This window comes from Mauremys mutica, chromosome 25 (genome assembly GCF_020497125.1).
Source record: "Mauremys mutica isolate MM-2020 ecotype Southern chromosome 25, ASM2049712v1, whole genome shotgun sequence".
Lineage (NCBI taxonomy): Eukaryota > Metazoa > Chordata > Testudines > Geoemydidae > Mauremys > Mauremys mutica.
In genome coordinates this window covers 12,909,997-12,936,872 of record NC_059096.1, presented here as the reverse complement: position 1 = coordinate 12,936,872, position 26,876 = coordinate 12,909,997, and the positions used below count along the sequence as shown (strand labels likewise).

At 46.3% G+C, this 26,876-nt stretch overlaps 1 protein-coding gene across 3 annotated transcripts in view; it reads left to right on the top strand.

Annotated features, from left to right (window-relative positions):
* The window catches only part of NSF (N-ethylmaleimide sensitive factor, vesicle fusing ATPase), a 154,264-nt gene that overhangs the window by 73,828 nt on the left and 53,560 nt on the right, over positions 1-26,876 (top strand). For all 3 annotated transcript variants that reach the window (XM_044999730.1, XM_044999729.1, XM_044999727.1), the window contains exons 9-12: positions 1,328-1,527; positions 8,986-9,151; positions 10,389-10,463; positions 12,779-12,966. In XM_044999730.1, the coding sequence (XP_044855665.1) occupies positions 1,328-1,527; positions 8,986-9,151; positions 10,389-10,463; positions 12,779-12,966 (629 nt within the window). The remainder of the gene's footprint in view (positions 1-1,327; positions 1,528-8,985; positions 9,152-10,388; positions 10,464-12,778; positions 12,967-26,876) is intronic.

Genomic DNA, 26,876 nt, shown 5'->3' with positions numbered 1-26,876 from the left:
TAAACTCTGTGTTCTAGGCCCACCATAAGTTCTGGGCTTGATGCAGGAGTCACTGAGTGAAATTCTCTGGCCTGTGCTATGTAGGCAGTCAAACTAGATGGATCCAGTGCTGTTTCTACTGGGATCCTGCATGGATGTGCTCTTGGCCTAATGCAGTTAAATATCTTTAACAGTGACGTGAAAGAACATAGAAATAGTCAGACTGGATCAGACCCGTGGACCATCTAGTGCCTTGACTCAGAATGTGGCCTTCACCAGATGCTTCAGAGGAAGGAGCAAGAAACTCTGTAGTATGTAGATGTAGGATAATCTACCTAAACCTAACACCTAATAGAGGGCTTGAGCTCTGAAGCATTAGTTTTATGTTCCTTCCAGAAATTACTATGTTAACTATAACACTGGATAGTGTTGGTATCCATAGAAATGTCCAACCCCTTTTTTGAATCTTACCAAATTCTTGGCCTGAGTGATATCTTGTGTCAATGTGTTCCACAGTCTAATTATGCGTAGTGTGAAAATATCAAATCATTGCTAGTAAAGTTTACAGATGACACAAACTGGGGGATTGGTCCTGCTTTGAGCAGGGGGTTGGACTAGATGACCTCCTGAGGTCCCTTCCAGCCCTGATATTCTAAGATATATATTCTGTGACTGGTAAATGATAAGTCAGTTGTATGAGCAATCAGGATCACATGGTAAACCGGACTCATTTGAGCAACATGCCTTACGGTTAGAGAAATTTTAAGACGCTCACTGTAATTCATCCAAAAGAAGATTAAATAGTGACTTGAAATATGTACCTGGGGAGAAGGAAAGTAGGAGGCTTTTTAATCTAGCACACAAAGGCTGAAATCTAAAGGTGGACAAATTCAAACTAAAAATTAAGACAATAACCATGAGAACAACTTCCCCGGGATGTGCTGGATTCTCCATCAGCTGAAATCTTTAAATCAAGACAAACCAAAGAAAACAGTAACTCAACCAAAAGTTCTGGGCTCGATGCAGGAATCACTGTGTGAAATTCTCTGGCCTGCGTTATGCAGGAAGAAAGGCTAGAGGATTTAATGGTCCCTACTGACCTTAAAAATGTATTAATCTATTAAGAATTTCCAGAATCAGAACAAGGAAAGGCCCAGTGTGTCAGGTACAGGAGCCATTTTTAGCAACACATTTTCTCTTCTCTCTGCTGCTATTCAAACTGCATAGGTAAATGCAACGGCCTTGACCAGCTCAGGTTATGCTCACACAAAAACTTCCATTTCCCATGAACAGTTACTTTTTTATATCTTTCAGTTACCCTGCTTCTTATGTATCTTTTTTCTTCTAGGCTGCAAGCACGTGAAAGGCATCCTGCTATATGGACCGCCAGGCTGTGGTAAAACACTGATGGCTAGACAGATTGGCAAGATGCTGAATGCCAGAGAACCAAAGGTGGTCAACGGTCCAGAAATCCTCAACAAATATGTAGGAGAGTCTGAGGCCAACATCCGCAAGCTCTTTGCAGATGCAGAAGAGGAGCAAAGGAGGGTAATGCAAAAATAAATAAGTAGCAAAGTCAATATGCCAATGTATGAAGAATGACTGAAGGTTTACTTTTCAGTAAGTCTTGGAACACCAGGGAAGTTCCAGAAGACTGGAAGAAAGCTAATGTTGTGCCAATATTTAAAAAGGGTAAACGGGTAAGATAATGGAGTGGTTGATAAGGGGACTTGATTAATAGAGAACTAAAGGAGGGTAATATAATTAATGCCAATCAACATGGATTTATGAAAAATAAACCCTGTTAAACTAACTGGATTTCTTTTTTTTTGATGAGATTACAAGTTTGGTTGATAAAGTTAATAGTGTTAATGTAAAATACTTGAACTTTTATAAGGCATTTGACTTGGTACTGCATGACATTTTGATTAAAATACTACAAGATATGAAATTAACACGGCACATCCAACAGGAGTGTTTCTAGTGCCCCTCCCCCATTGGTTCTTGGCTATTTAGCCTTTTTATTAATAATATGGAAGAAAACATAAAATCATCACAGATAAAGTTTGCAGGTGACACAAAAATTGGGGGAGTGATATATAATTAAGGGGCAGGTCACTGATTCAGAGCAATCCGATCGGTTGGTGAGCTTGTGGAAGCTCACAACGTGTTTTAATATAAATGTCCATATCTGCCGTTGGAACAAAGACTGTAGGCTTTACTTACAGGATGGGAGACTCTATCTTGGGAAACAATGATTCTGAAAAAGATTTGGGGGTCATGGTAGACGTTCAGCTGAGCATTACCTCCCAGTGTGAAGCTGTGGCCAAAAGAGATGATGTGATCCTGGGATGCATACACAGATGAATCTCCAGTAGGAGTAGAGAGGTTATTTTATCTCTGTATGTGGCACTGGTGTGACTGCTGCTGGAATCCTGTGTCCAGTTCTGGTGTCCGTAATTCAAGAAGGATGTTGACAAATTGGAGAGCATTCAGAGAAGAGAATGATTAAAGGATTAGAAAACCTGCCGCACAGTGATAGACTCAAGGAACTCAACCTATTTAACAAAGAGAAGGTTCAGGGGTGATTTGATTACAGTCTAAGTGCCAACATGGGGAACAAATATATGGCAAAGGGCTCTTCAGTCTATGAAAGATTTAACATGATCTAATGGCTGGAAGTTGAGGCTAGACAAATTCAGAGTGGAATAAGGCATAATTTTTGAAGTGATTATAATTAATCAATGGAACAACTTACCAAGGGTCATGTTGGATTGTCCATCACTGACTGTTTTGAAATCAAGATTGGATGTTTGTCTAAAAGATCTGTTTTAGGAATTATTTTGTGGACTTTCTATGGTCTGTGCTATGCAGACTGGATGATCACAGTGGTCCCTTCTGGTCTTGGAATCTAAGACTAATTGGAAGATTATTACCCTGTGCATTGAGAGAGTGACTCACTGATCAGCATGTGGTGTTATTACTCCTGGGAGTCACTTTGTGAATCTGAATGGCAATAGTTTCCCCTATTAACAATAAAACTATCCCCATTCTGTCCCTTCCAGGCTGTCTCTGTACCCTAAAAGTACTGCAGTTTCACTTATGCGCTGAGTCATGATTTGATCTGTAAGTAGGGTTGTCAACTTTCTACTCACACAAAACTGAATACCCTTGCCCCGCCCCTTCTCTGAGACCCCACCCTTGCCTGCCCCTTCTCCGAGGCCCTGCCCCCGCTCACTCCATCCCCCTTCCCTCTGTGGCTTGCTCTCCCCACCCTCGCTCATTTTCACCAGGCTGGCTGAGGGGGTTGGGGTGTGGGGCGAGGGCTCTGGCTGGGGGTGGGGGCTCTGGGCTTGGGGGGGTGGAGCCAAGGGGTTCAGAATATGGGACTGGGCTCCAGGCTAAGGCAGGGTTTGGGGTGCAGGAGGGAGCTCCAGGCTTAGGGAGTGGAGCCGAGGGCTTCGAGTGTGGGAGGGGGCTCCGGGCTGAGGCAGGAGGTTGGGGTGTGGGAGGAGGTATGGGCTCTGGGCTAGGGGTGCGGGTTCTGGGGTGGGGCCAGAAATGAGGGGTTCAGGGTGTGGGAGGGGGCTCTGGGCTGGGGCAGGGGATTGGGGTGCAGGGGAGGTGAGGGCTCTGGTTAGGCATGTAGGCTTTAATGTGGGGCTGGGGATGAGGGGTTTTGGGTGCAGGAGGGGGCTCTGGGCTGGCGCTGAGGGGTTCAGAGGCTGGGGCAGGGGATTGGGGCGCGGAGGGAGTGAGGGCTCCGGCTGGGGGTGCAGGCTCTGGGGTGGGGCTGGGGATGAGGGGTTTGGGTTACAGGAGTGTGCTCTGGGCTGATGCTGAGGGTTTCGGAGGGCGGGAGGGGGACCAGGGCTGGGGCAGGTGGTTGGGGCCCGGGAGGGGGTCAGAGGTGTTAGGCTTCAGGTGGCGCTTACCTGAAGCAGCTCCTGGAAGTAGCAGCATGTTCCCCTTCCTGCTCCTTTGTGGAGGTGCGGCCAGGCGGCTCTGCCTGGTCCACAGGCGCCACCCCCGCAGCTCCCATTGGCCATGGTTCCTGGCTAATGGGGGCTGCAGGGGCAGCGCTTGGGGCAGGGGCAGTTTGTGGAGCCCCTGGCTGCCCCTATGCATAGGAGCTGGAGGGGGGACATGCCGGCTGCTTCCCAGGAGCTGCACGATGTGGAGGCTAGCAGGGAGCCCGTCTTAGCCCTGCTGCATGGTGCTGCCAACCGGACAGTAAATGGCACAGTCAGCAGTGCTAACCGGAGCGGCCAGGATCCCTTTTCAACCGGGTGTTACGGTTGATAACCAAACACCTGGTCAGCCTATCTCATAGAATTCAAGATCAGAAGGGACCATTATGATCATCTAGTCTGACCTCCTGCAAGATGCAGGCCACATAAGCCGATCCACCCACTCCTGAACTAATTCTCTCCCTTGACTCTGCTGTTGAATGCTCCAAATCATGATTTAAAGACTTCTAGTAGCAGATAATCCACCAGCAAGCGACCCCTGCCCCATGCTTCGGAGGAAGGCGAAAAACCTCCAGGGCCACTGCCAATCTACCCTGGAGGAAAATTCCTTCCCGACCCCAAATAGGGCGATCAGCTGAACCCCGAGCATGCGGGCAAGACTCACCAGCCAGACCCTCTGGAAAGGGCTAACAATATCCCAACATTCACCCTTTGTACTAATTACCAGTGTGGCACATTATTGACCTATTGACTAAACCCGTTATCCTATCATACCATCCCCTATCTGTAAGAGCTTAGCCCTCATCCAGTAGTAGCACTCACACTGGAGTAGTGGTAGCCATCTTGAACAAGTAAAAGAAGCTTCCCTGTCCCAAGTTCTGTGGCCATGCTCAGTTAGGATGTTAATGGCAGCTTCCTGGTAAATGTGGGAGCATTTGGAAGTATTCTTGTGGGGTTTTTTGTTCTGGTTTTGCATCATATTTTTCATGACTGTATTGTATCATGCTGTCTGGTGTCTGCTTCAGACAGCATCAAGAGCAAGGAAATGGGTCCTAGATTTTGCCCTCGGACCCTTTGAAGTTGGTGGGAGCTTTGCCACTGACTTCAGCAGTCACAGGATAAAGAGACAAACGCCCAGTAAGCATAAATGTCTCAAAGTCACATTTCCCCTCAATACGCTGCACCATCGACGTTTGGGCTCTCATATTCTTTGTCCAAGATTGTATGATACCTTCATCTGTCACTAATTTTTCCCACCAAAAATCCTGGCTAGCAAGCAGGACTAAGCAATGCAAAACTAATTTTGGTAAATTGAATTGCCCCATTAGGATGGGGAGTGGATACAGGGGACAAGGGGGTGAATTAACTTTTTCTGTGCCTGTTAAATTTTCTGTACAGCCACCACGGAAGGCATTTTTTAATAGCCAGCCATAGCTTAAAAGTGTAAATACTGTTTATGTGCGATGCAGCAGAAATAGACCGCTTGAGGTGGCTCTTGGTAGTTTGTTCCTGCTACAGGAAAAGTGTCATCTCTGTGATTTTGACAAGATCCTTTGCTGAAGGCGAGGCAGAATTTGAAGTTTATAAGGATTTGTCCTTTCCTCTGGAAAATATACTGATCAGCTACAGCTGTAGGGGTATCAGGAGAGTGTTAATTTGAGCCCCTGCAAGTCCCTTCCTCTCCAGTTTATTGCTATAAAATTGGTATCTGTGAGCTCTTTCTCCTTTGAGGTAAACACCTGTTAAAATAGACCTTATGCTGGCGGGAGGAGGTGGTCCTGATGACAAGTTATGAGATTAGGAAAGTCTTGGAAAGGTCACAATTGTAATGACTTGCGCTGGGGGCAGATTGCCATCACGACAGCATATTCATGCATACTGTTCACATTGTCTCCAGCTCCTTGCTAGACACAAAAGATTGTCTTTTGAAGCAGGATTTTGGAGGGGAGAAAATGGCTTGGCAGTGTAAATATAGGCAGAAAAAAGATGCTGCCTTATTCTCTCCCACTGGCATCTGGTGGATGTTTGAGTGATTGAGGGTTAGATTGAGATATTTATTGTGTAATTAGAGTTTGGCCAAGTTGGTTTGGATTAATGTTCTCCTTTAAAAATGTGCTTAAGAAGAAGTAATTGGGGATAGCGTCATGTGAAACAAACAGTTTATAGGCCTCATCTACCTTAGGGTGTTGCACACATCCGAGCTTCTATAGGCTGAGCGCATTGCACGCTCCAGGGGCTCCTTTCTCCGTCTGTTGCCCCATGAGTTCCCTGTGTGGCACCCTCTCTGTAACTCCACCCAACCCCATGCTGGGGCTCTGTGTCCCCAATTCCCCCTCCCCCCCACGCAAGGCTGTGTGTGTCCCACATTTCCCTCTCTGCCACATACGTGGGGCTCCCTCCCATTCTCCCCCTCCCCACCCCACATCACTGTTTCTCTTATCACCACTCCCCAAATGTAAAAGTCGAATACATCTAGGAACTCAGAATACAGACCCTACTTACAGAATGGGAGCTACTATCCTGGGAATCAGTGATTCTGAAAAGGTCTTGCGGGGTCCTGGTGGATAACTCGTAGATTCCAAGTCCAGAAGGGACCATTGTGATCATCTAGACTGGCCTCCTGGATAGCACAGGCCATTGAACTTCCCAAAACAACCAGCTGAACATGAGCTGTGCCCAAAAAGGTGAATGCGATCCTGGGATGCATAAATGGGAATATCGAGTAGGAAGAGGGAGGTTCTGTTCCTTCTGTATTTGGCGCGTGTGTCCAGTTCTGGTGTCCACAGTTCAAGGAGGATGTTGATAAATTGGAGAGGGTTCAGAGCAGAGCCATGAAAATGATGAAAGGATTGGAAAACCTGCCATATAAAGTTAGTCTTAAGGAGCTTAATCTATTTAGCTTAGCAAAGAGAAGGTTAAGCAATGACATGACCAAAGTCTATAAATACTTAGCTGAGGAACAGAAATGTTTCTGCTACACTTGTCCTTTTATGCATGGTACAGTCTCCCTGTGAAGGTACTCATACACTGTAATCATAGAATCATAGAATCTCAGGGTTGGAAGGGACCTCAGGAGGTCATCTAGTCCAACCCCCTGCTCAAAGCAGGACCAAACCCAACTAAATCATCCCAGCCAGGGCTTTGTCAAGCCTGACCTTAAAAACCTCTAAGGAAGGAGATTCCACTACCTCCCTAGGTAACCCATTCCAGGTCACCTTAGAGACCAGACCAATCAGGTCACCTTAGAGACCAGACAATGGTGTAACAAAATCCAAGGGCTGCAAGTTAAAGCGAGATGAATTCAGACTAGAAGTAACGTACAGATTTTTATCAGTGTAGGTAATTAACCATTTGGACAACTTACCAAGGGTCATAGTGGTTTATTCATCGCTGGCAATTTTTAAATCGAGGTTATTCTTGTTGATCACAGTGGTCCCTTCTTCTTTGACTGATGGTCCCTGTGTGTATTCCAGCATTGGTGCTCATGCACTCACTTTATGCGACTGAGACTGGAAGATTCTTGCTAGCAGGCGCATCTTCTAGCAAGAATCTTCTGGTCTCAGATGTGCAGAGCGCATGCACACCCATAATGGATGAAGATGGGGACCACACATTTGCAACTCCACTTACTGTAAGGTGCAGGGTATTGCTATAAGGTGTAACGTTCCTTTCTGGCCTTAAAATCTAAAAAACCCCAACTCACCCCCCGCTCTTGGGGTCCCTGCTTTGACCCTCCTGGTCCCTGCTTCTTCCCTTCACTATTAGCACTCGCTCCCAAGTCCTTTCTGGGTCCCTGCTGCTTCCTCCTTTATAAGCCAACCTCACAAGGCTTTCTTATTTCTGTTAGAGCTCAGGCTGCTGACAAGCTCCCCAAGCGGCAAGTTAAGATGCTGCTTCTGAACAGGGAGCAACAGAGAGATTCTTCTGCCTGCAGTATCAGATTTTCTTCTGAATTGGGCTTTTCCAGTGTTCCTGTTTGCAGCAGAATCACTAGGGTTGTGTCCATTGATGTCTAGAATTTTTCCCTGAAATTTTGGAATTGATGGGATGCGGTTTTCCATAGTTATCACATTAGACAGAGGGATGATGTTGAGTTGAGTATAGGGCCTCAACTACACTAGATTGGATGGTTTTAGTCTTGTTTACTAAAGCTGCACTAGACTAGACTTTTGAATGTAGTTTTTGCTTTGTGATTCAAGCTGTAATGTGCGCAGGATCTCAAAGTGATGGTGTTACCTAAGTAAACACTTTTTCTTAATTATCTAGCTCATGGTCCAGGAGGGCAGAACTGATGTACCTATTTATTCTTGCTTGTGTGAAATATATAGACACACCTACTCCCCATAAGCCACAAGGGTCGTGTCTGCATATAGGCAAGCCCAAGGAGTGCCATGACCCCATTGTTTGCACACACAAGGAGAGCGCATATGTCTGCAAAGCACCTGAAATCATAAGAATGTAAATGCATTATGCTTCTGTAATGTGGTCAGACTAGGATGGCAGCCTGTGCCTTTTTTAGAGAATTTCAAATATGGAGGAAAATAAGAAAAAATCCCTAGGTGACAAAAACGTTTACTTCTCTTAAAGGCCTCCTGGTATCCAGGGCCTTGTTCAGACTATTACTTAAAGAAGTTATCTTAATATGTGCTAACAGGTTTTAAAATTCTCGTGTAGACAAGGCACATGCTGCATTTAACATGTGCTAAATTGGTCAAGTTAAAGCCAAGGGGGAGCCTTAAATTTAACTGAGCCAGTTTAACACATGATCTCATATAGACCTAAAATGAGGTAGCATGTTAGCTAACACACGTTCTCCCTCCTTTAAATCCTAGTGTAGACCAGGCGATGGAATGTTAAGAACTTGACCTACAGGGTGTCTGCCACACAGCATTTTGTAGGGATCACTGATAAAAACATACCAATGTCTCAGTGTTCTCTCACCAACAGGAGCCAAGAAAGGGTAGAATATTAGCCGTTTTGTCTGGTCAATTTCATTGATAACTTTGGGCATTCTTATATTATTTCTTTCCAATAGCTTGGGGCAAACAGTGGTCTCCACATCATAATCTTCGATGAAATTGATGCCATCTGCAAGCAGAGAGGGAGCATGATGGGCAGCACTGGAGTCCACGATACCGTCGTTAACCAGCTGCTGTCTAAAATCGATGGGGTGGAGCAGCTAAATAACATCCTGGTCATTGGTATGAAAACCTCACACGCGCTGCCGCGGTTTCTAAAAGAGAAGCTCAGGCAGGATGCCTTGGTTTGGAAATGTGTGTTATCCGCCTCCCCTCCCACTGTGCTAGCTCTAATAGAAGCTGCAAAATCCCCTCCCACTAAGACCGTGCTGACAAATAACTCCAGTTGGGCTGCTGCAAGGCATTCTGGAAACAAAAACTGGACTTACTCAAATGAGCTATGCCCACAATTGCAGCTTTTTGTCCAAGGAAAACTGTGGTGTAATGTAAGAGACTCCAATTGCTGGTCTTAGTAAGAAAGGGGAAGAAATTTTGTTCTTCCGTTTTGAGATAAAATGCACAAGAAGAAAAAACTTGTATTGACAGGAATGTCGAAGTATGAAGAGCAATGAAATAAAGATTGAGAACCCACTGCTGAAAATAAGAGACTTCGTGACTCAGACACTATAAAATGACAAACAACTAGGGTGGGGCTGTCTTGGCAGAGTGGGAACGACATATTTGGCTTCAACGTTTGAAATCTGAGGATTTCAGCAGCAGTCAGGAATTTAGTCCTGACAAAGCTCTCTATCCTCAGGACAGGTACAGGCCAGACGGGGGCACTGGGAGCTTCCCTGCCTTTCTCCACCAGCGTGCCTCAACCCTCATAAGCTTGGAGAGACCAACAGTGATAGGAGCATTAAGTCTGAAGTGCCTGTTCATACCATAGTGCCTCTGCCAACTAAACCGTCAGCGCTAGTGTTGTGGTACTTTCGAATATCCCTTTAATCGGTTCTCTAGTCATTCTTTAGTTATGTCAGCTTGCTTTAGTTTTCCTTGCTCTTAAAGGCCTCCATTTGGGGTGAGCCAAGACATCAGAGAGCCTTGTGGGTTCCCGTGTTCAGTCTTGTGGGGAAGCATGGGTAACCCAGTCAGTGTGGTGCTCTGTCCCCCTCCAGTGGTACCTGGCAGACAGAGATTGGTGAGTCTGCCACAGCCTTGGCTAACTGAGCTGGGTCTTGTAATTCAGGATTTGGAACTCTTGTGTTTAGATCCAGAGGTGCTAGGTTCAATCCTGGCTGCTGACAACCCACATGACATTACTCAGACCTCCAAAAGTGCTGCGATTTTTTAAATAGTCCTCTTTATTTTCTCTCTCAAAATCTTCTCCTTGACTTTATAAGGCTGTATTTAACATTCAGGTGATAGATAGAAACTTAGTCTCAGCTAATGCTTCTTTTGGCTTCACCTTTGTTCTTAGGAATGACCAACAGACCAGACCTGATTGATGAGGCCCTGTTGCGACCTGGGAGATTGGAGGTGAAAATGGAGATTGGTAAGCGGGCCAGTTGGTGTTCAGTAGGCAATAGCCCATCGCTACAATGCATAACTGCAAAGTTTGGTGCAGCTCCATATGTGACATTTTATGTAAATTATCAAAAAGAACGAGGAGTACTTGTGGCACCTTAGAGACCGATGAAGTGGGTTTTAGCCCACGAAGGCTTATGCTCAAATAAATGTCCTAGTTTCTAAGGTGCCACACAAGTACTCCTGTTCTTTTTGCTGATACAGACTAACAGGGCTACCACTCTGAAACATGTAAATTATGTAATTAGCTTGTATATTTACATACAATCAGAAACACTGCTTTTCAAAAGTGTCGTTTTAGTGCTGGTGAAAGGCATTGGATTGACAACAGATTTCCTTGGGGGCAGGTATAGGCAGGCAGGAACCTTAACTAATGGTAGAAAACAGCCAGAGAGGAGGTGGAGAGGCCCCTGTCTTTCTGTTTAGCAGGTGCCACTGTAGCCACCAGGATGAATTATAACTAAGGCTTTGTTTTAGTCATGGGTATTTTTAGTAAAAGTCATGGACTGATCACAGGCAATAAGCGAAAATTCACTGTCCGTGACCTGTACATGACGTGGACTATATACCCCTGACTAAAACTTGGGCTGCGGGTGCTGGCGGGGGCGGCACATGGCCTGGAACCCAAGTTCCCTCTAAGCTGCATGGCCGTACAGCAGCCTATTAAGTGCTGCGTAGGCACTCAGGGTTACAGCAGGGAGAGGTGCCTCTCGCCCGGCCCGGACCTGCTGCAGCCAGGAGAGAGGCGCCCCTCCCGCAGCCCCAACCCAGCCTGGCCCGGACCTGCTGTGGCTGTGGGAGAGGTGCCCCAGCCCTGGCCCAGAGCTGCTGTGGGGGGAGAGATCTGGGGGGAGTCCTCTCTTCCCGCTGTAGCCCTGGGACAGCCTGCACCCCAAGCCCCTCATCTCCGGCCCACCTCAGCCCCCTCCCACGCTCCGAACCCCTTGGCCCCACCGCCATCACATGAATGTTCACCAATATGAAGGTGATGTGTCACACATCACCTCTATATTGGTACACATAACAAAATTCATTCTGCACATGGGTGAAAAAATTAGAGGGGACACTGCCTGGGACCCCCGCTGGTGCTGGGGGGGGGGGGTGGTGTCAGTGCTGGTGCGTGGCCTGGGACCCCTGCTGGTGTTTGGGGCGGGGGCCGTTAGAGGAGCTGGCAGGCTCCCTACCCGGCTCCACGCAGCTCCCTGGAAGCAGCTGGCATGTCCCTGCAGCTCCTGGGGGAGGGAAGGCCAGGGGACGCTGCATGCCACCCCCGACACGAGCTCCAGCTCTGCAGCATCTATTGGCCAGGAACCATAGCCAATGGGAGCTGCAGGGTTGGGACCTGCAAACAGGGGCAGCACACAGAGCCCCCTGGCCCCTCCATCTTGGAGCTACAGGGACATGCCGGCTGCTTCTGGGGAGCCCTCCCCACAAGGTAAGTGCCTCCCTGCACCCCAACCCCCTGACACCGCCTGAGCCCCCTCCCACACCCAAACTGCTGCTGCGGGCCCAAGGGCTGCCTGAGTGTCCAGGCAGCCCCTGAGCCAGCTGCATCAGCCGCTGCAAAAGACAGACATGCAGCCTTAATTGTAGCCCAAACTCCCCTGCTTGCCCATAGCCCCGCCGAATGCATGACTTTCACTCTGGGCTGCAGGAATGCATGAGGCCAGCCTGCTTGCATATGTGACACGTGGCAAGTGGGATTCAGGAATTGAATACAGGAGTTCCTTCTCTGCCAGTGACTTGATGCATGACCAAGTCACTTAACTTTGTGTGTCATTTTCTCCATCTGTAAATAGGGGATAATGCTAGCTAAAGGCTTGCTAGACTTAGTTTGCAGCAAGCTGGGAGGTGACTCTAGCTTGCCACACGCTAAGTGTCTGTGTGGACCTTGCTGCACAGGAAAAATTCTGTACCGCGCTTTGATCTACTGCACTTTGAAATGGCAGTAAATTAACATGCACTAGGGAGCTTTTAGTGCACAGCAGCAGGGTGCACATGGGTATCTAGTGTGGGGTACGTTCACACCCTAGCTTGCTGCGAACTAAGTGGTCATGTTCACAAGCCCTAGTCAAGGGGGCCTGAGGTGTCTTTAATGTTTGTTGAGGTTCTCTGATAAATCATTGTAGAGTATTCTTCTGCGTACATGAATGGAGGCTGCTCATGGAGCAATCACCTGCATGTTGGAGCTGTAAGGAGAGGCTGCCAGTAACACTTGTCCTGAAGTTGCTGCGTTGAGACAGCAGAGGCCAAGGACTGACACTTTCTGTTTACAATTCTCAGGTTTACCAGATGAGAAGGGCCGACTTCAGATTCTTCATATCCACACAGCCAGGATGCGGGAACACCAGCTGATGGCTGAAGATGTAGATATTAAAGAATTGTCTGTGGAGACCAAAAATTTCAGTGGTGCTGAATTAGAGGGTCTGGTGCGAGCGGCACAGTCTACTGCTATGAACAGACATATAAAGGTCAGTCATGATTTCCCCCACCCAGGAAGCAGACAAAAGGAATGGCTGTGAAATTGGTTCACTTGTATGATGGTTTTTGTTCTGGATGTATAATAGAGCCTCTACATCCCTCAGGAGTTGGGGATCTCACATGGATTCCAAGTTATGAACATGTAATTGTTTTTCATATGGACAAAATATGTCCATTTCTCCATCTCCTGTGTGTGTCCCCTAAATGCCGACCATGCGGCCCTGAATGAACATGCAAGAGAACTGGCATAGTGATGAATCAGATGCATCAGCAGATTCATAAAAAGGTTGAAAGCAAAGCGGTTAAGCAGTTACAGTGGTTTGGAGGCAGGGTGTTGTGTGTGTTTGAATGATCTTTGGGACTCGTGGAAGTTCTTCAGTGTGTAACAGGGTGGCTCCCCTAGTCGATGCCTGTGTGCCTGAGCTCAGTCTGTTGAATAGCAGTGTTCTGCACAGCCACGCACATGCCCAGTATCTTGTTGTGCCCCATGTGAGGGCAATAAGGGGTGGAGGGGTCGTGACCCCCTATTGGTTCTGTCTACCGCCCCAGTAGCAAGGTGAACCTAGTGAGCGTGTGACCTGTTACTTTCTTCAGAGCTTCAAAAATGTGTTTTTCATAATTTTGTTGAAAAACTTCATCTTCTCCACTGGTTTAATTTAGATGTTAAAAACAAACACTCACATACCCCCGAAACACTCCCTTCCTGTCCAAAAAAGCATAAGAGAATAGGGAGGAACTGAAAGAGATTGTAAAAGAGGACCAGGTGGTGGTTAGAACAGCATTGCGAGCAGCCGTGGATGTGTCCTAGAGTATTAGGGATGCATGCTGGAGCAACCAAGATGGTTATGAGGTCAGTGCCTCTGCCATCACCATGAAGAGGTCCTCATGGCTGCCAGTATTGGGCATCCCAAAAGAGGTGCAAACTGCCAAAGAGGACCTCCCCTTTGAAGAGATGGATCTCCTCAGCAGCAGGAGAGATGAAGTGCTCCATTTGTAGAATGACTGATGGGGGGCTACATTACAATCTTTAGGGATCTATGTACTGTATCACTATTGAAAGCCATATAAATATCAAACTGAACAGAGGCAGAGGACAACATCCTACTCCCAGAATAGACAGCTGCCACGGAAAGACTCCAGGAAACACCTATTGTCATTATCCTCATTGCAGACCCGGAACCATCACAGAAGCAGCAGGTTTAGGAGCCACATAAGAGCCAGACTAAATCCTGTCACCACCTTTGGTAGCTGCCTAGCCTCTTTCCACTATGTTCAGTCTACTATCACAACAGACGTCATCGCAGATGGCTGCCCTCTTCATTTCCACATCTTCTCCCAACACCTTTCAGGGACCTTTCTTATGAGAACATATTACAATAATGGCAATCGCTGCTACTAGAGAGAAAATCAAACCCAACTACAATGGTGTGGTCTTGCCTTGGCGTGTTAGGCCATGTGTCAGCATTGCATGTAAGTGACACCGCCTGCTAGACTCAAACTCTGTCCCAGGTCAGTCTACTGCACAGTGAGAAATCTAGTGGGTGGGAAGGTCTTAGTGGCACCTCGTAGAACTAGGATAGTGGCAAGAAGCCAAGAAAGTACAATGAGGGGTAACATTCTCCACTCCCTCCCTGACAAAGACATTAATCGGGATGTGTGAGGGACAAGTTGGGGAGCCCGCTAGGATCACCTACAAATGCAAGGGATCCCCAGAAGACTTGGGATTTCACATAAATATCCTGAAACTGAGTCACCAGTCTGGTGTTCCTACTTGTCCTCTAAAATTTAGGAGCGCAGATCCTGACGCACAATGCTGATGTGGTGCACTGCACAAGCAAACAAGGAGGCCCTTGCTCAGAAGCCATCAAACTCCGGATTTCGTGCCACTCTCAGGAGGTGGCACAGAACCTGGGGATCCAGACGGAGTAGGTGGTGGAGGACGCTGACCCCGTGGTCGATATCCTTGTTCCCTTGGGCCCCTCCCACACTGCCCTGCCACTAATTAAAACAATTAGTGAGGCCACTAAGACCTTGTGGCAGACCCCTGCCTCTTTGCCTCCAACTGGAAAGAGGAACGAGCGCAGGTGCTTTGTCCCTTCGTAGGGCTATGAGCACCTGTACACCCACCCTCCGCCAGGCTCCCTGTAATAGACGCAGCCAACCAGCGGGAGCGCCTGTGTTCCTTGTAAGCTGCGCGCTTGGGCGGCTGCGCAGGAGAGATTTAAGTGCTGCCCAGCTGATAGCAGAGCGCGCGCAGCTGGCAGCAGGTGTTCAGGTGCCCCTCCCCCACGTTGTGTCGTCCTGCAGCTGCTCCCGGGACCCTCTTGCTGGCCGTGCAGAGCGGGGGTGGGGTGGGGTGTGGGAGGGAGGGAGCTGATGTCAGGGTGCCCCCTACCCCCGCTCCTGTACCCCATCTCCGCAATTCGGAGGGATGAGGCCTCAATGATACTGATAGCTCCAGCCTGGCCCTGTCCGCACTGGTACACATCTCTCCTGGAAATGTCTGTGGAATCCCCAATCACCCTGCCGCTCTTCCCGGACTTGATAACTCAGCATCACGGCTGTCTCCAGCACCCAAACCTCAGACTGCCGCACCTCATGGCGCGGAAGCTCCATGGCTGAACCCGATGGAGCTCGCCTGTTCGGAGCCGGTCAGACAAGTCCTCCTTGGCAATAGGAAACCTTCCACGAGGGCTACCTACCTGGCCAAGAGGAAGAGATTTTCAGTCTGGTTGGCACAACACCATCCATCTCCAACTCTCGTGTCCATACCCTTCGTACTGGGCTACCTTCTTCACCTCAAGAAGCAGGGGCTGTCCATGTCGTCAGTAAAGGTGCACTTGGCCGCCATTTTGGCCTTCCATCCAGGCATGGAGGCCTGGTTGGTCTTTGCCAACTCCATGGTCAGTCGTTTCCTGAAAGGTCTCGACAGGCTATATCTGTACGTTCGACAGCCGGTCCTGACCTGGGACCTCAATCTGGTCCTCTCCAGGCTAGTGGGGCCACCTTTCAAATCACTGATGGCATGTTCTCTGCTGTCTCTCTCAGACAAGGTGGTATTTCTGGTAGCGATAACATCAGTCAGGAGGGTGTCTGAGCTCAAGGCCCTAACATCAAAGCCTCCTTACACGGTGTTCTATAAGGACAAGGTTCAGCTCAGGCCGCATCCAGCTTTCCTCCCTAAGGTCGTCTCCCAGTTTCACTTTCACCAAAGCATCTTTCTCCCAGTTTTCTATGCTAAGCCGCACTCTCATGGCTGACCCCCCTCGCACAATAGGTCATAGAGACAAGGTGGTGTTAAAACCTCACCCTGAGTTTGTTCCTGAGATGGTCTCAGAATTCCATCTGAAACAATCAAGTAACTTGTCTATCTTCTTCTCAAGTCCCACTCTACACTGGGGAGAGGAGTTTACACAAACTGGATGTTTCAAGAGCCCTGTTTTTTACTACATTTACAGAACCAAACTGTTCAGACTGACTCCCCATTTATTTCCATCCGTAGCTGGTCATTCCAAAGGCCAGGCCATTTTATCACAGACAAAATCTTTAAGTGGGTAACACACTGTATCTGACTGCATTACCAATTGGCTGATGTACCTCTCCTGCTTAAGACTCACTCCACCAGAGCTTAAGTAGCATTCTCCATCTGCTTGAGAAACGTGTCAGTTTCTGAAATCTGCAAGCCAGCTGCATTGTGGAGTTAGCCCACTAACCTTTGTTAGACATTGTGTTGGACTTAGCCACAAGGGACGATGTGGAGTTCGGGAGAACAGTATAAAATTATTGTTTGACTGGTGCAACTGATACTTCTCATCCCACCATCCAGAGGGGTTACTTCTTGCCAGTCACCTGCAGTGGGATCTACAGTGACATATGCTTGGAGAGAATGGTCGCTGAACCCTACGTAACTGTCCTTCTCTGAGGAGTTGTAGTCAGTATGGATCCCACAACCTTCCCTCTGTCTCTGCTTTTGGTGTCCTCAGTCTTTGAATTGCGAGGGGACAGAGAGGGATGCAGTTGCTCCATCCTTCGTGCTCTCATGTGGGTGTGTGGCCCTGATGGACACTGCTGTTCAAGACTCCAATCTTGTGTACATGAGGCATATGCTCTCCTACAGCGGGATCTACAGTTACTGTAGGGCAAGCAACTATTCATATAATCATAGAATATTAGGGTTGGAAGAGACCTCAGGAGGTTCTAGCCCAATCCGCTGCTCAAAGCAGGACCAGCCCCAACTAAATTATCCCAGCCAAGGCTTTGCCAACCTGGGCCTTAAAACCCCCTAAGGATGGAGATTCCACCACCTCCCTAGGGAACCTATTCCAGTGCTTCACCACCCTCCTAATGAAACAGTGTTTCCTAATATCCAACCTAGACCTCCGCACTGCAACTTGAGACCATTACTCCTTGTTCTGTCATCTGCCACCACTGAGAACAGCTGAGCTCCGTCCTCTTTGGAACCCCCCTTCAGGTAGTTGAAGGCGGCTATCAAATCCCCCCTCACTCTTCTCTTCTGCAGCCTCTCCTCATAAGTCATGTGCCCCAGCCCCCTAATCATTTTCACTGCCCTCTGCTGGACTTTCTCCAATTTGTCCACATCCCTTCTGTAGTGGGGGGACCAAAACTGGACACAGTACTCCAGATGTGGCCTCACCAGTGCCAAATAGAGGGGAATAATCACTTCCCTTGATCTACTGGCAGTGCTCCTACTAATGCAGCCCAATATGCCTTTAGCCTTCTTGGCAACAAGGGCACACTGTTGACTCATATCCAGCTTCTCGTCCACTGTAATCCCCAGGTCCTTTTCTGCAGAACTGCAGCTTAGCCAGTCTGTCCCCAGCCTGTAGCAGTGCATGGGATTCTTCCATCCTAAGTGCAGGACTCTGCACTTGTCCTTGTTGAACCTCATCAGATTTCTTTTGGCACAATCCTCCAATTCGTCTAGGTCACTCTGAACCCTACCCTTCAGCATATCTACCTCTCCCCCCAGCTTAGTGTCATCAGTTAACTTGCTGAGGGTGCAATAAATCCCATCATCCAGATCATTAATGAAGATGTTGAACAAAACTGGCTCCAGGACTGACCGCTGAGGCACTCAGCTTGATACTGGCTTTTAAATAGACTTCGAGCCGTTGATCACTACCCGTTGAGCCTGACAGTCTAGCCAGCTTTCTGTCCACCTTACAGTCCATTCATCCAATCCATTCTTTTTTAACTTGCTGGCAAGAATACTGTGGGAGACCGAATCAAAAGCTTTGCTAATGTCAAGATATATCACATCCACCGCTTTCCCCATATCCACAGAGCCAGTTATCTCATCATAGAAGGCAATCAGGTTGGTCAGGCATCACTTGCCCTTGGTGAATCCATGTTGACTGTTCCTGATCATCATCATCTCCTCCAAGTGCTTCAAAATGGATTCCTTGAGGCCCTGCTCTATGAATTCTTTTTTCTTTATGTATTGGTTGAGTTTGGATGGCTGGGAACACTGAGTGCCCCCTGCTGATCAACTTATGGAGCAGCCTAGGTGACAATTGCTTAGATGCTCGCCCTCTTCCCGCCCTCCTTCCTGGAGAAGCAGCACACTGAGGGCATTATGGCATCTCCAAACAGGGCACACTTTACATTCCATCTGAGCAGCAGCTCCTAGGCAACAGGAAGGATGTTAAGGAAGAAGTTCTAGTCCTCAACTCTCTCTCTCTTATGACAGATTAGGGACATGTTTTTGTCTAACTATGAACTCTGTTTTGTTTTGTCACTTTGTTTCAGGAGCTCCACTTTGGAGTCTGAGCTTTGTTACACTGAAGCCTCCATTGTGGACTAAGGCATCTATTTTGTAGTAAGTCGGAGCTTGACACCTAGTCTAAAAAGCTAAGTCGGAGCAATTTAGGGCCATCAGCAACGGACCTGTCCCCAAGAACAATGGACTTGGTACAGAGAAGTCTGGCAGGGGAAAGGGGCTGGAGTTCCTCAGCCAGGACACATGGCCAAAGGGCCAGAGATTCATAGTGTTTAAGACCAGAAGGGACCATTACATCATTTAGTCTGACCTGCACAGAATCACAGAAATGTAGGGCTGGAAGGGGCCTTGAGAAATTATCACATCCAGCCTCCTGCACTGTGGCAGGACTAAGAAAACCTAAATCCCTGATAGGTGTTTGTCTAACATGTTCTTAAAAACCTCCAATGACAGGGAGTCCACAACTTCTCTTAGAAGCGTATTCTAGAACTTAACTACCCTTATAGTCAGAAAGTTTTTCCTAATATGTAACTTAAATCCCCCTTGCTGCAGATTAAACCCATTACTTTGTGTCCTACTTTTTGTGGATATGGCGAACAGTTGATCCCTATCCACTTTGTAACAGCCCTTGACACTGTTATCAAGTCCGCTCAGTCTTCTTTTCTCAAAATTAACATGCCCAGTTTTTTTAAAACCTTTTTTCATAGGTCAGGTTTTCTGAACCTTTTATAATTTTTGTTGCTCTCCTCTGGACTCTCTCCATTATGTCCACATCTTTCTTAAATTGTGGCACCCAGAACTGGACACAGGACTGCAGCTGAGGCCCCCCTAGTACTGAGTAGAGCCGGACAAAACCTTCTGTCTCTTACGTTTGACACTCCTGTTAATATGCTCCAGTATGATATTAGCCTTTTTTGCAACTGCATGACATTGTTGACTCATATTCAATTTGTGATCCACTATAACCCCTTTCCTTTTCAGCTGTACTATCACCTAGGCAGTTATTTCCCACTTTGTAATAGGGCATTTGATTTTCCTTCCTAAGTGAAGTACTTTGCACTTATCTTTATTACATTCCATCTTGTTGATTTCAGAACTAGTCTTCAATTTGTCAAGGTCAATTTGAATTCTAATCCTGTCCTCCAGAGTGATGGCCATCCCTCCCAGCTTGCTGTCATCTGCAAATTTCATGAGCATACTCTCCAATCCATTACCTAAGTAATTAATTCAAATCTTGAATTGTACCATAACCAGAACTGGCTGATGTGGGACTCCACTAGATAGTGTCCTCCCAGTTTGATAGCAAACCATTGATAACTACTTTTTGAGTATGGTCTTTCAACCAGTTGTGCACCCACCTCATAGTAATTTTATCTAGATCACATTTCTGTAGTTTGCTTAAGAGAATGTCATGAGGGAGTGTATCAAAAGTCACATCTGTTGCTTCCCCCCCATCCACAAAGTCAGTAACCCTGACAAAGAAGGAATTGAGGTTGGTATGGTCTGATTTGTTCTCTTGCTCCAAGTGTACATAAAAGGCAATACGATGTCGTTCTTTATAGCCCTTGCTAGGTGTAACTCATTCTGTGCCTTAGCCTTTCTGATTTTGTCTCTACATGATTGTGCTTTTTTTTTTTTTTGTACTCCTCCTTAGCAGTTCATCCATGTTTCCACTTCTTGTAGGATTCCTTTTTGATTTTCAGGTCATTAAAGAGCTCCTGATGGAACTATATTGGTCTCTTACTATTCTTCTTATCTTTTCTTTCCATTGGGATAGTTTGCAGTTGCGTGTTTTAATACTGTCTCCTTGGGAAACTGCCAACTCTCCTGAACTCTTTTTCCCCTTCGATTTTCTTCCAGTGGGACGTCTCTGAGTCTGTTAAAACTTTTTAGAAGTCCATTGTCCTCATTCTTCTGCTCTCACCCCTTTCTTTCCTTAGAATCACAAAGTCTCTCATGTCATGATCACAGGTCATTACATTTCACCCCCGTTATCCCTGTACTGAGCCCAATAACTTGTGAGAATATTCAAGGGAGGAAGGCTCGCCGTGAAGGGGGGCAGACTAAAGAGAGAGGAGGACCAAAGAGCTGCCTAGCCTATGGAAGCTGACAAAACCCAGGACTCATAGGAGGTGTGAGATCAGACAAAGGGTGGGGCTGTGTTCAATATTAATTGTTTTTTCAAAGCTCTATAATTCTTGAGGGCTTTCAAGAGTAAAGTGTTTGTGGTTAAGACATCCATTTGCTAAGCCTGAATTCTTCACTGGCCTGCCATGTTGTCCTGAAAGGGTTAATCAAGAAGCTCAGAATGCCCACAGCAGCTGGGGACTCGGAGGACTTTGGTACTGACTCAAAGGTCTGGGCAGCTGGGTGCAGAACCCCACATCCCAAGGAAGGGGGCAGGCACGAGATCTGCGCCTGGGAGTCTGCTTTAGAGACCTAACGCTAGGAATAGAGCCTCGGTTCTGCCCAGAGCCAGTGGGGCTTTGGAACACATGAGATACCGCAGTTGGATCCTCTCACAACAGACTGGTGTCCGTCCAGAGGCAGACAGGGCCACGATGTGACATCCTGTATTAGGCCTGTATCAAACCATTTCCACGCATCTGAAGGAGGCCCAGGGTGGAGTCTCTTTAGATCTTATCAGCACTTTGTCAGAGTGTGACATAAGGCATTGCCTCCTTCCCATGGCTGGGCACATGCTATCTCTGCCAGCTCAGAGATAAATTCCAGAGCCAAGACTCTCATGAACCAATTCTTTGACGTACCATTGAGCATTATGGCACGAGAGCTTTCCCTCACTTGGAGCCTGCAGAGCACCCCACCAACTCTCACTGGACTTAGCAGAACTTGCAGATGAGAAATGGCTGTAAAATGCTGTCAGAGGGCTCCATGTTATTTGCATGTCACTGATTCAGTAATCAGATGGTTTCAGTCTACAGGGAAGAAAGTTGTCCCCTCCACCATCCCCACCAGCTGTCAGATCTGTAGACTCCAGTGGGATCTGAGACACAAGCTGGCTTCTTTCTTCCTTGTGCACCATCAGTAGTAAAGGTTCCAGAGGCTAGGCTAGGTCCTCAGAGACATCTGTGCAGTCCTGATGACTCTGGATTTGCACAAGTGTAACTGTGATAGCAACTTAGTAAACAATCCCGATGATGCCCAAGAGGAAGTGGAATCCAGCCCACTTCCCAACAGTGGTACTGTTCTTACAAGTATAAAAAGTGGTAAAAACTTACTGTAGTCATTAAAATCAGCAGATTCCTTTTGCATAGGGTGATATCATTTCAGAGCAGAACCACACTTGAATGCTGCCTACGTGCATATAGAGCTCTGCAGCATCCATAATGTGTTTATAAATGGTCTCTTCATATAGGATTTCAGAATGAAAGGAGGATGTCCTGCTCTTACAGTGTTTGTGATTTATGAAGGTCATTCTGTGTTTAACTAGAGAGGTGATAAGGACTGTGAAATGTCAGCTTAAGAAGGTACGTAGATTAACCAAAATGTAAAAATCACCATTTGATATTTGATAGTGTTGAAATACAGATTTATTAGCTCATACAGGTGTAGGCTGAAAGACACAGACTCTTTGCTCAAGTGACCAAAAGATGGTGTGAATATAATGAAAAGGAAGGGCCTTTTACATTGACACATACGGACCTGATTTTTTAGAAGGAAACTAAGGGTTTTAAAAGCCTATTTGCTTTCTCCATTTGTATTTTAAGATAACCCAGCCGTCTTGCATGTAAGCTAAACAAATCCTTTAGTTATTAGCAGGGGAGAGATCTGGGTTGTGTTAGCTAATCATGCATCTCTATTGGAGATGTTATATTGAATGGGAAAAGAGGCTCCCTCATCCAGTCAGAACAAGCTATGAGCTAAAAACCCATTGTGTGGGTTTTTTAAATTTCAGAGTATAAAAAGCCGTATCAGTCAATTTTTTTAGTGTGGGGGGTGGGGGTAGGGAGGGAGTGTCAATGGGTTTCTTCATGTTTGGTGTTGAATTGAGGAGTAATTAGTGGGACAAACTGATGAGGATTCATTGGATCAAACTCATTGGGGGCTTCTCACCAGGAAGAATTCCCTATCGGTTTAGAACCAGTGTAAACTAGCTTGCAGTCGGTAACTGTAGAGAATGTTTTAGAAGTGTAGTAGAACCTGCAATTAGCTTTATGACTGCAGAGCATTAAGAGATTAAAAATTCGGGATAGAAAGGACTCATTAGATCATTTAGTCCATTTTCCTCATCAGTAAGACCCCTGAGACTGGACACGTCAATGTTAAAGTGTAAGGGTGTTGACTAGTTCTTTTTAGATCAAAAAAGCAAATAATATCCAGCATCAAATGTAAGTTCTCTTTTTGGACATGTTATGTTTAAATTTAGTTACTCTTTATCACACGACTATAGCTGACCCATGCAGTCATCCTTGGGCTGAATTACTTAAGTTCTTCAGACCTTTGCACAAGTTCCAGTTGTTCTGATGAGGGTTTCAAATTGTCTCTTCAATTATAACTTTCTAAGGTTACCTGTGACACAGAGTCTGTTTCAGTCTGGCACATATGCATGTTCTTTCTCAAAGGGTTCTTAAGCTAAGCATAGAAAGGGAGTATAAATGGCCATTCAAGCAGTAAAAGAGACAAGGTGGGTGAGGTAATATCTTTTGTTGGACCAACTTCTGTTGTTGAGAGAGACAAGGCTTTTGAACTTACAGAGAGCTCTTCTTCAGGTCTGGGAAACTAACTCAAAGCAGTTGGTATTTTTAGAAGGCCTGATCTTCAAGTTTCATTTTCTCAGATTCATCCCCCAGAGATGTTTTTCCTGAGCTATTGTCAAGTCTTCTGACCTGTTCACTTTGACAAGTTCACCTATTGTTCAGAGACACTTAAAAGGCAGTTAAACCTTTTTGATAGCCCTGACCCCTTCCTCCAGCAAGTTCTCTGCAAACAGCTGGGTTCATCGTAACAGGATCAATGCTTAGTGAAAACTGAAAAGTCTAAGTAGCATAGTCAGGCCGGTGTAAGGTTCACTCCCGGTCAGGCCAGTGTAAAAATCTGTGTGCTTATCATTGCCATTGCAAGCAGAATGAAAGCTGCAAGCCCGTCTTCTCTCTCCCTGTAGAAAGAACTTGCTGGAGTCAGATGCAAAGCTCCTCAATAAGGGGAGTTTGGAGGTTCTGGTTTCCTGTTGGAGCTATAGTGTTGGAGCTGAGCATCCACAGTTCTGGCTAAAATCAATGCGTGTTTCGGCATTTTTACCTGATCTAATCATTGTCTCTGTTCGCTCTGCAGTTGTCGTGAGCCTGGCTGTAGCTGGTGGATGCTCATATAATTGTTCCAGGGATGGAGGACATTTTTAGTACCGGTATTTCTGATGACTGTGCTAGAGTTACTCCCTGATAGCATCAGCAGTGCTACATAGAGTGAGACTTAAGTGCACATACGTTTTACAAAATACCACATAAGGTGAAATCTACCAAGGAGTCTAATTCAGACAAGAACAATCTCAACTTAATACATGTTACTACAAATATTTTTGATCCATAAAATTACCCAGACCCGTTGATCTCTTGCTTTAAATCATATGCTTATGTTCTGCTGCACCTTTCTGACTTGTCAGCCTCGCTTAATTTCTTCATGCAAAGAAAGTCTTGTAAGACTAAAATGAGATGGCAGAGCAAAAGAACTGCATCTTCTGTGCATATGAGGTGAGGTTTTGCTGCTTCGCCGCGATACAGGAAAATCAATCTGACTTTTGCACTGCCAAGAAGAGACCTCCACTGCAGTTGTTTTATAGAGACATTACTGCAGATTTATCACATCTGTTCACCTGCCTCCATGGTGTTAAGTGCCAGGTTAGAAAGAGGCTGATGTCTCGCTCAGTGCCATCAGTTAGTGAAACTGATTTGTTGCTACGAGGCCTTAGCAACTTCTCCCTTCCTTTTGTCTCTGTGTGGTCCAGATGGGATCAGTCCAGTGTCTCAGGATGTATCTTATCCCTTTGCCAGTGAAACAGCTTCCTTAAACTCTTATTTCATCACCATATTGTTAAAGCCTTTTAACTCCTTGAATCCCTAGGTTGTAGAGTACGTCAGTGTATTCTATTCAGGTGAGCCTGTGTGTCCGTGTGGAGAGGGCTGCAGAGTTATACGTGGGTTTTTATTAACTTGGTTGGAAAATAGATGCCAGTGGAAGTACTTTGAAAGTCAATCAGAAAAAACATGACACAGTGGCTGAATAGAAAAGCCTTTGGCCAGTCTTTTGGAAGTACACATGCGATAGCTGCCCAGCAACACGCTCATGTTCATAACTAAACGTCAGGTATTTGCTACTTAGAATTTCTCTTTCAAAATGTAGTACTTTTGAATAGTAGTTGTTTTCTTTTTGCCTAAACAATTTGCAGTAGAGTGGTGTGCCTAAATATTCTGTACCTATATTATTTTATTACACAACATAAAATAGGGAGCAAAAATACTGGCTGGAATTTTCAAAAGCACCTGAATAATTTAGGTGTACAAGTTCATTTAAAATCAGTGTGCCTTGTGCTTCTAAGTCATTTGAGCTCTTTGGAAAATCTCCCTCAATGTGTTTGTTAAAAGCATTGAAGTTACAAACATTAGAAGCAGTGACTAGAAGGGCAGACCTAATGCCCTGCTTTCGGCACTTGCTAAGGAGAAATACCCATAGAATGTATTAATTGGGCATGCTTTCTGCTTTTGCTTTCTGCTGCAGTGTGGAAGGCCAACCAACCCCTTCTGAAGGTTCACTAACTTAGTATGCTTGATAGCAGCTGGACCTCTTTGAAGTTAAATTGTGAAATCTGAGTTTCTGTTTGCCAAGTTGTGGTAGTCTGTGACTACTCCCTTTAACTCAATCCTGTATTGTGGTTTTGGGGCTTTTGTCAGCTTGATCTTGCTGGAAGGGCGCCTTGCTCTCTTCTGTCCAGCAAGGAGTGAATGCTTTTCTGAAGCCCATGGCAATGCTCAGTTTGTTGGTTGATATTATTAGGCCTACAAAGCGGTAGTTATGAGCCGGATATGCTGAGCTCCCATTTATCGAGCCCTCTACAGTCGCCACACAGTAGGACCAGTCAGCAGATGGTAGATTCCAGCACAGTTTTGGGAGGGATCAAATAAGTGGAACTTGTAGGCTACCCAATCACGACCAGGCTGTGTTGTCTGTTGGGGAAAGTCATCGAGAATTGACCTTGTGGATGGTATTGGGTGGCCACTGATGTCTCATGACACAAAACAAAGGTCAGGAGTATAGCACTTCCTGCACTGGGCTGACCAGAATGTGCCTCTACATTTGGCATTGTAGAGGAAATGGTCTTCGGTGAAAGCCTAGGATGCCAGCTGTTCTCCAGCATGGTAGTTCTTATAGCCATGTGGGCTGTGGTGGCTATTGAAATCACTGATGTGGATGGTAGGATGACTTGATGTTGGTAATGCTGGACATAGCTGTTCCATTGATGGTGACTTGTACATGTTTTTGACTGTCAGATCTCCAATCTCGATGGTGATTGAGTAGAGGTTTGTAATAGGCATGACCTGGATGGAATCCTTAAGGTCATGTTTTACATACATCGCATGCCCATATTTGGGGTGATGGCTTGCAGATACGAGGGTGTATCTGGTGATCTTTGATTGTTGGCCTTCACTATCCAGGTGTGTTTCTTGTAGTACAATGACATCAATATTTTAAGTCCTCAGGTCATTGCTATGTAATCACACTTTGCATTAGACTGACCCTTGATGCTGAGCTGTGTAATTTGCAGCAGTGGGCCTGTTTGAATGAAGGTATGGCCCTGACATGGGCCGTTATTGCTGTTGTATTTCTGACTGGGAGGTCCCTTAAGAACATTTGGTTGCCAATTTGATGACATTTGTTGTGCTTTTGCACGTAAATGGGGAGACCATGTGAAGGTTGTCATCTCCCCCGCAACAGCATTGCTTGAGTCTTTGAACTCAGCAAGAAGAATAAGGAGGTGTTGAAACTGACGCACTAGAGTTCACAAGGTCAAGCTGTAAAGCCTGGAAGCTCCTTTATCTTTTAGACAGTGCGGCTCCAGCAATATACAAACCACCTCAAGTAAGTACAGATGCTGTCTCTGCACAGTTAATTTCCAGCTCCTCTGTGCTGATGGATAAAGTCATCAGG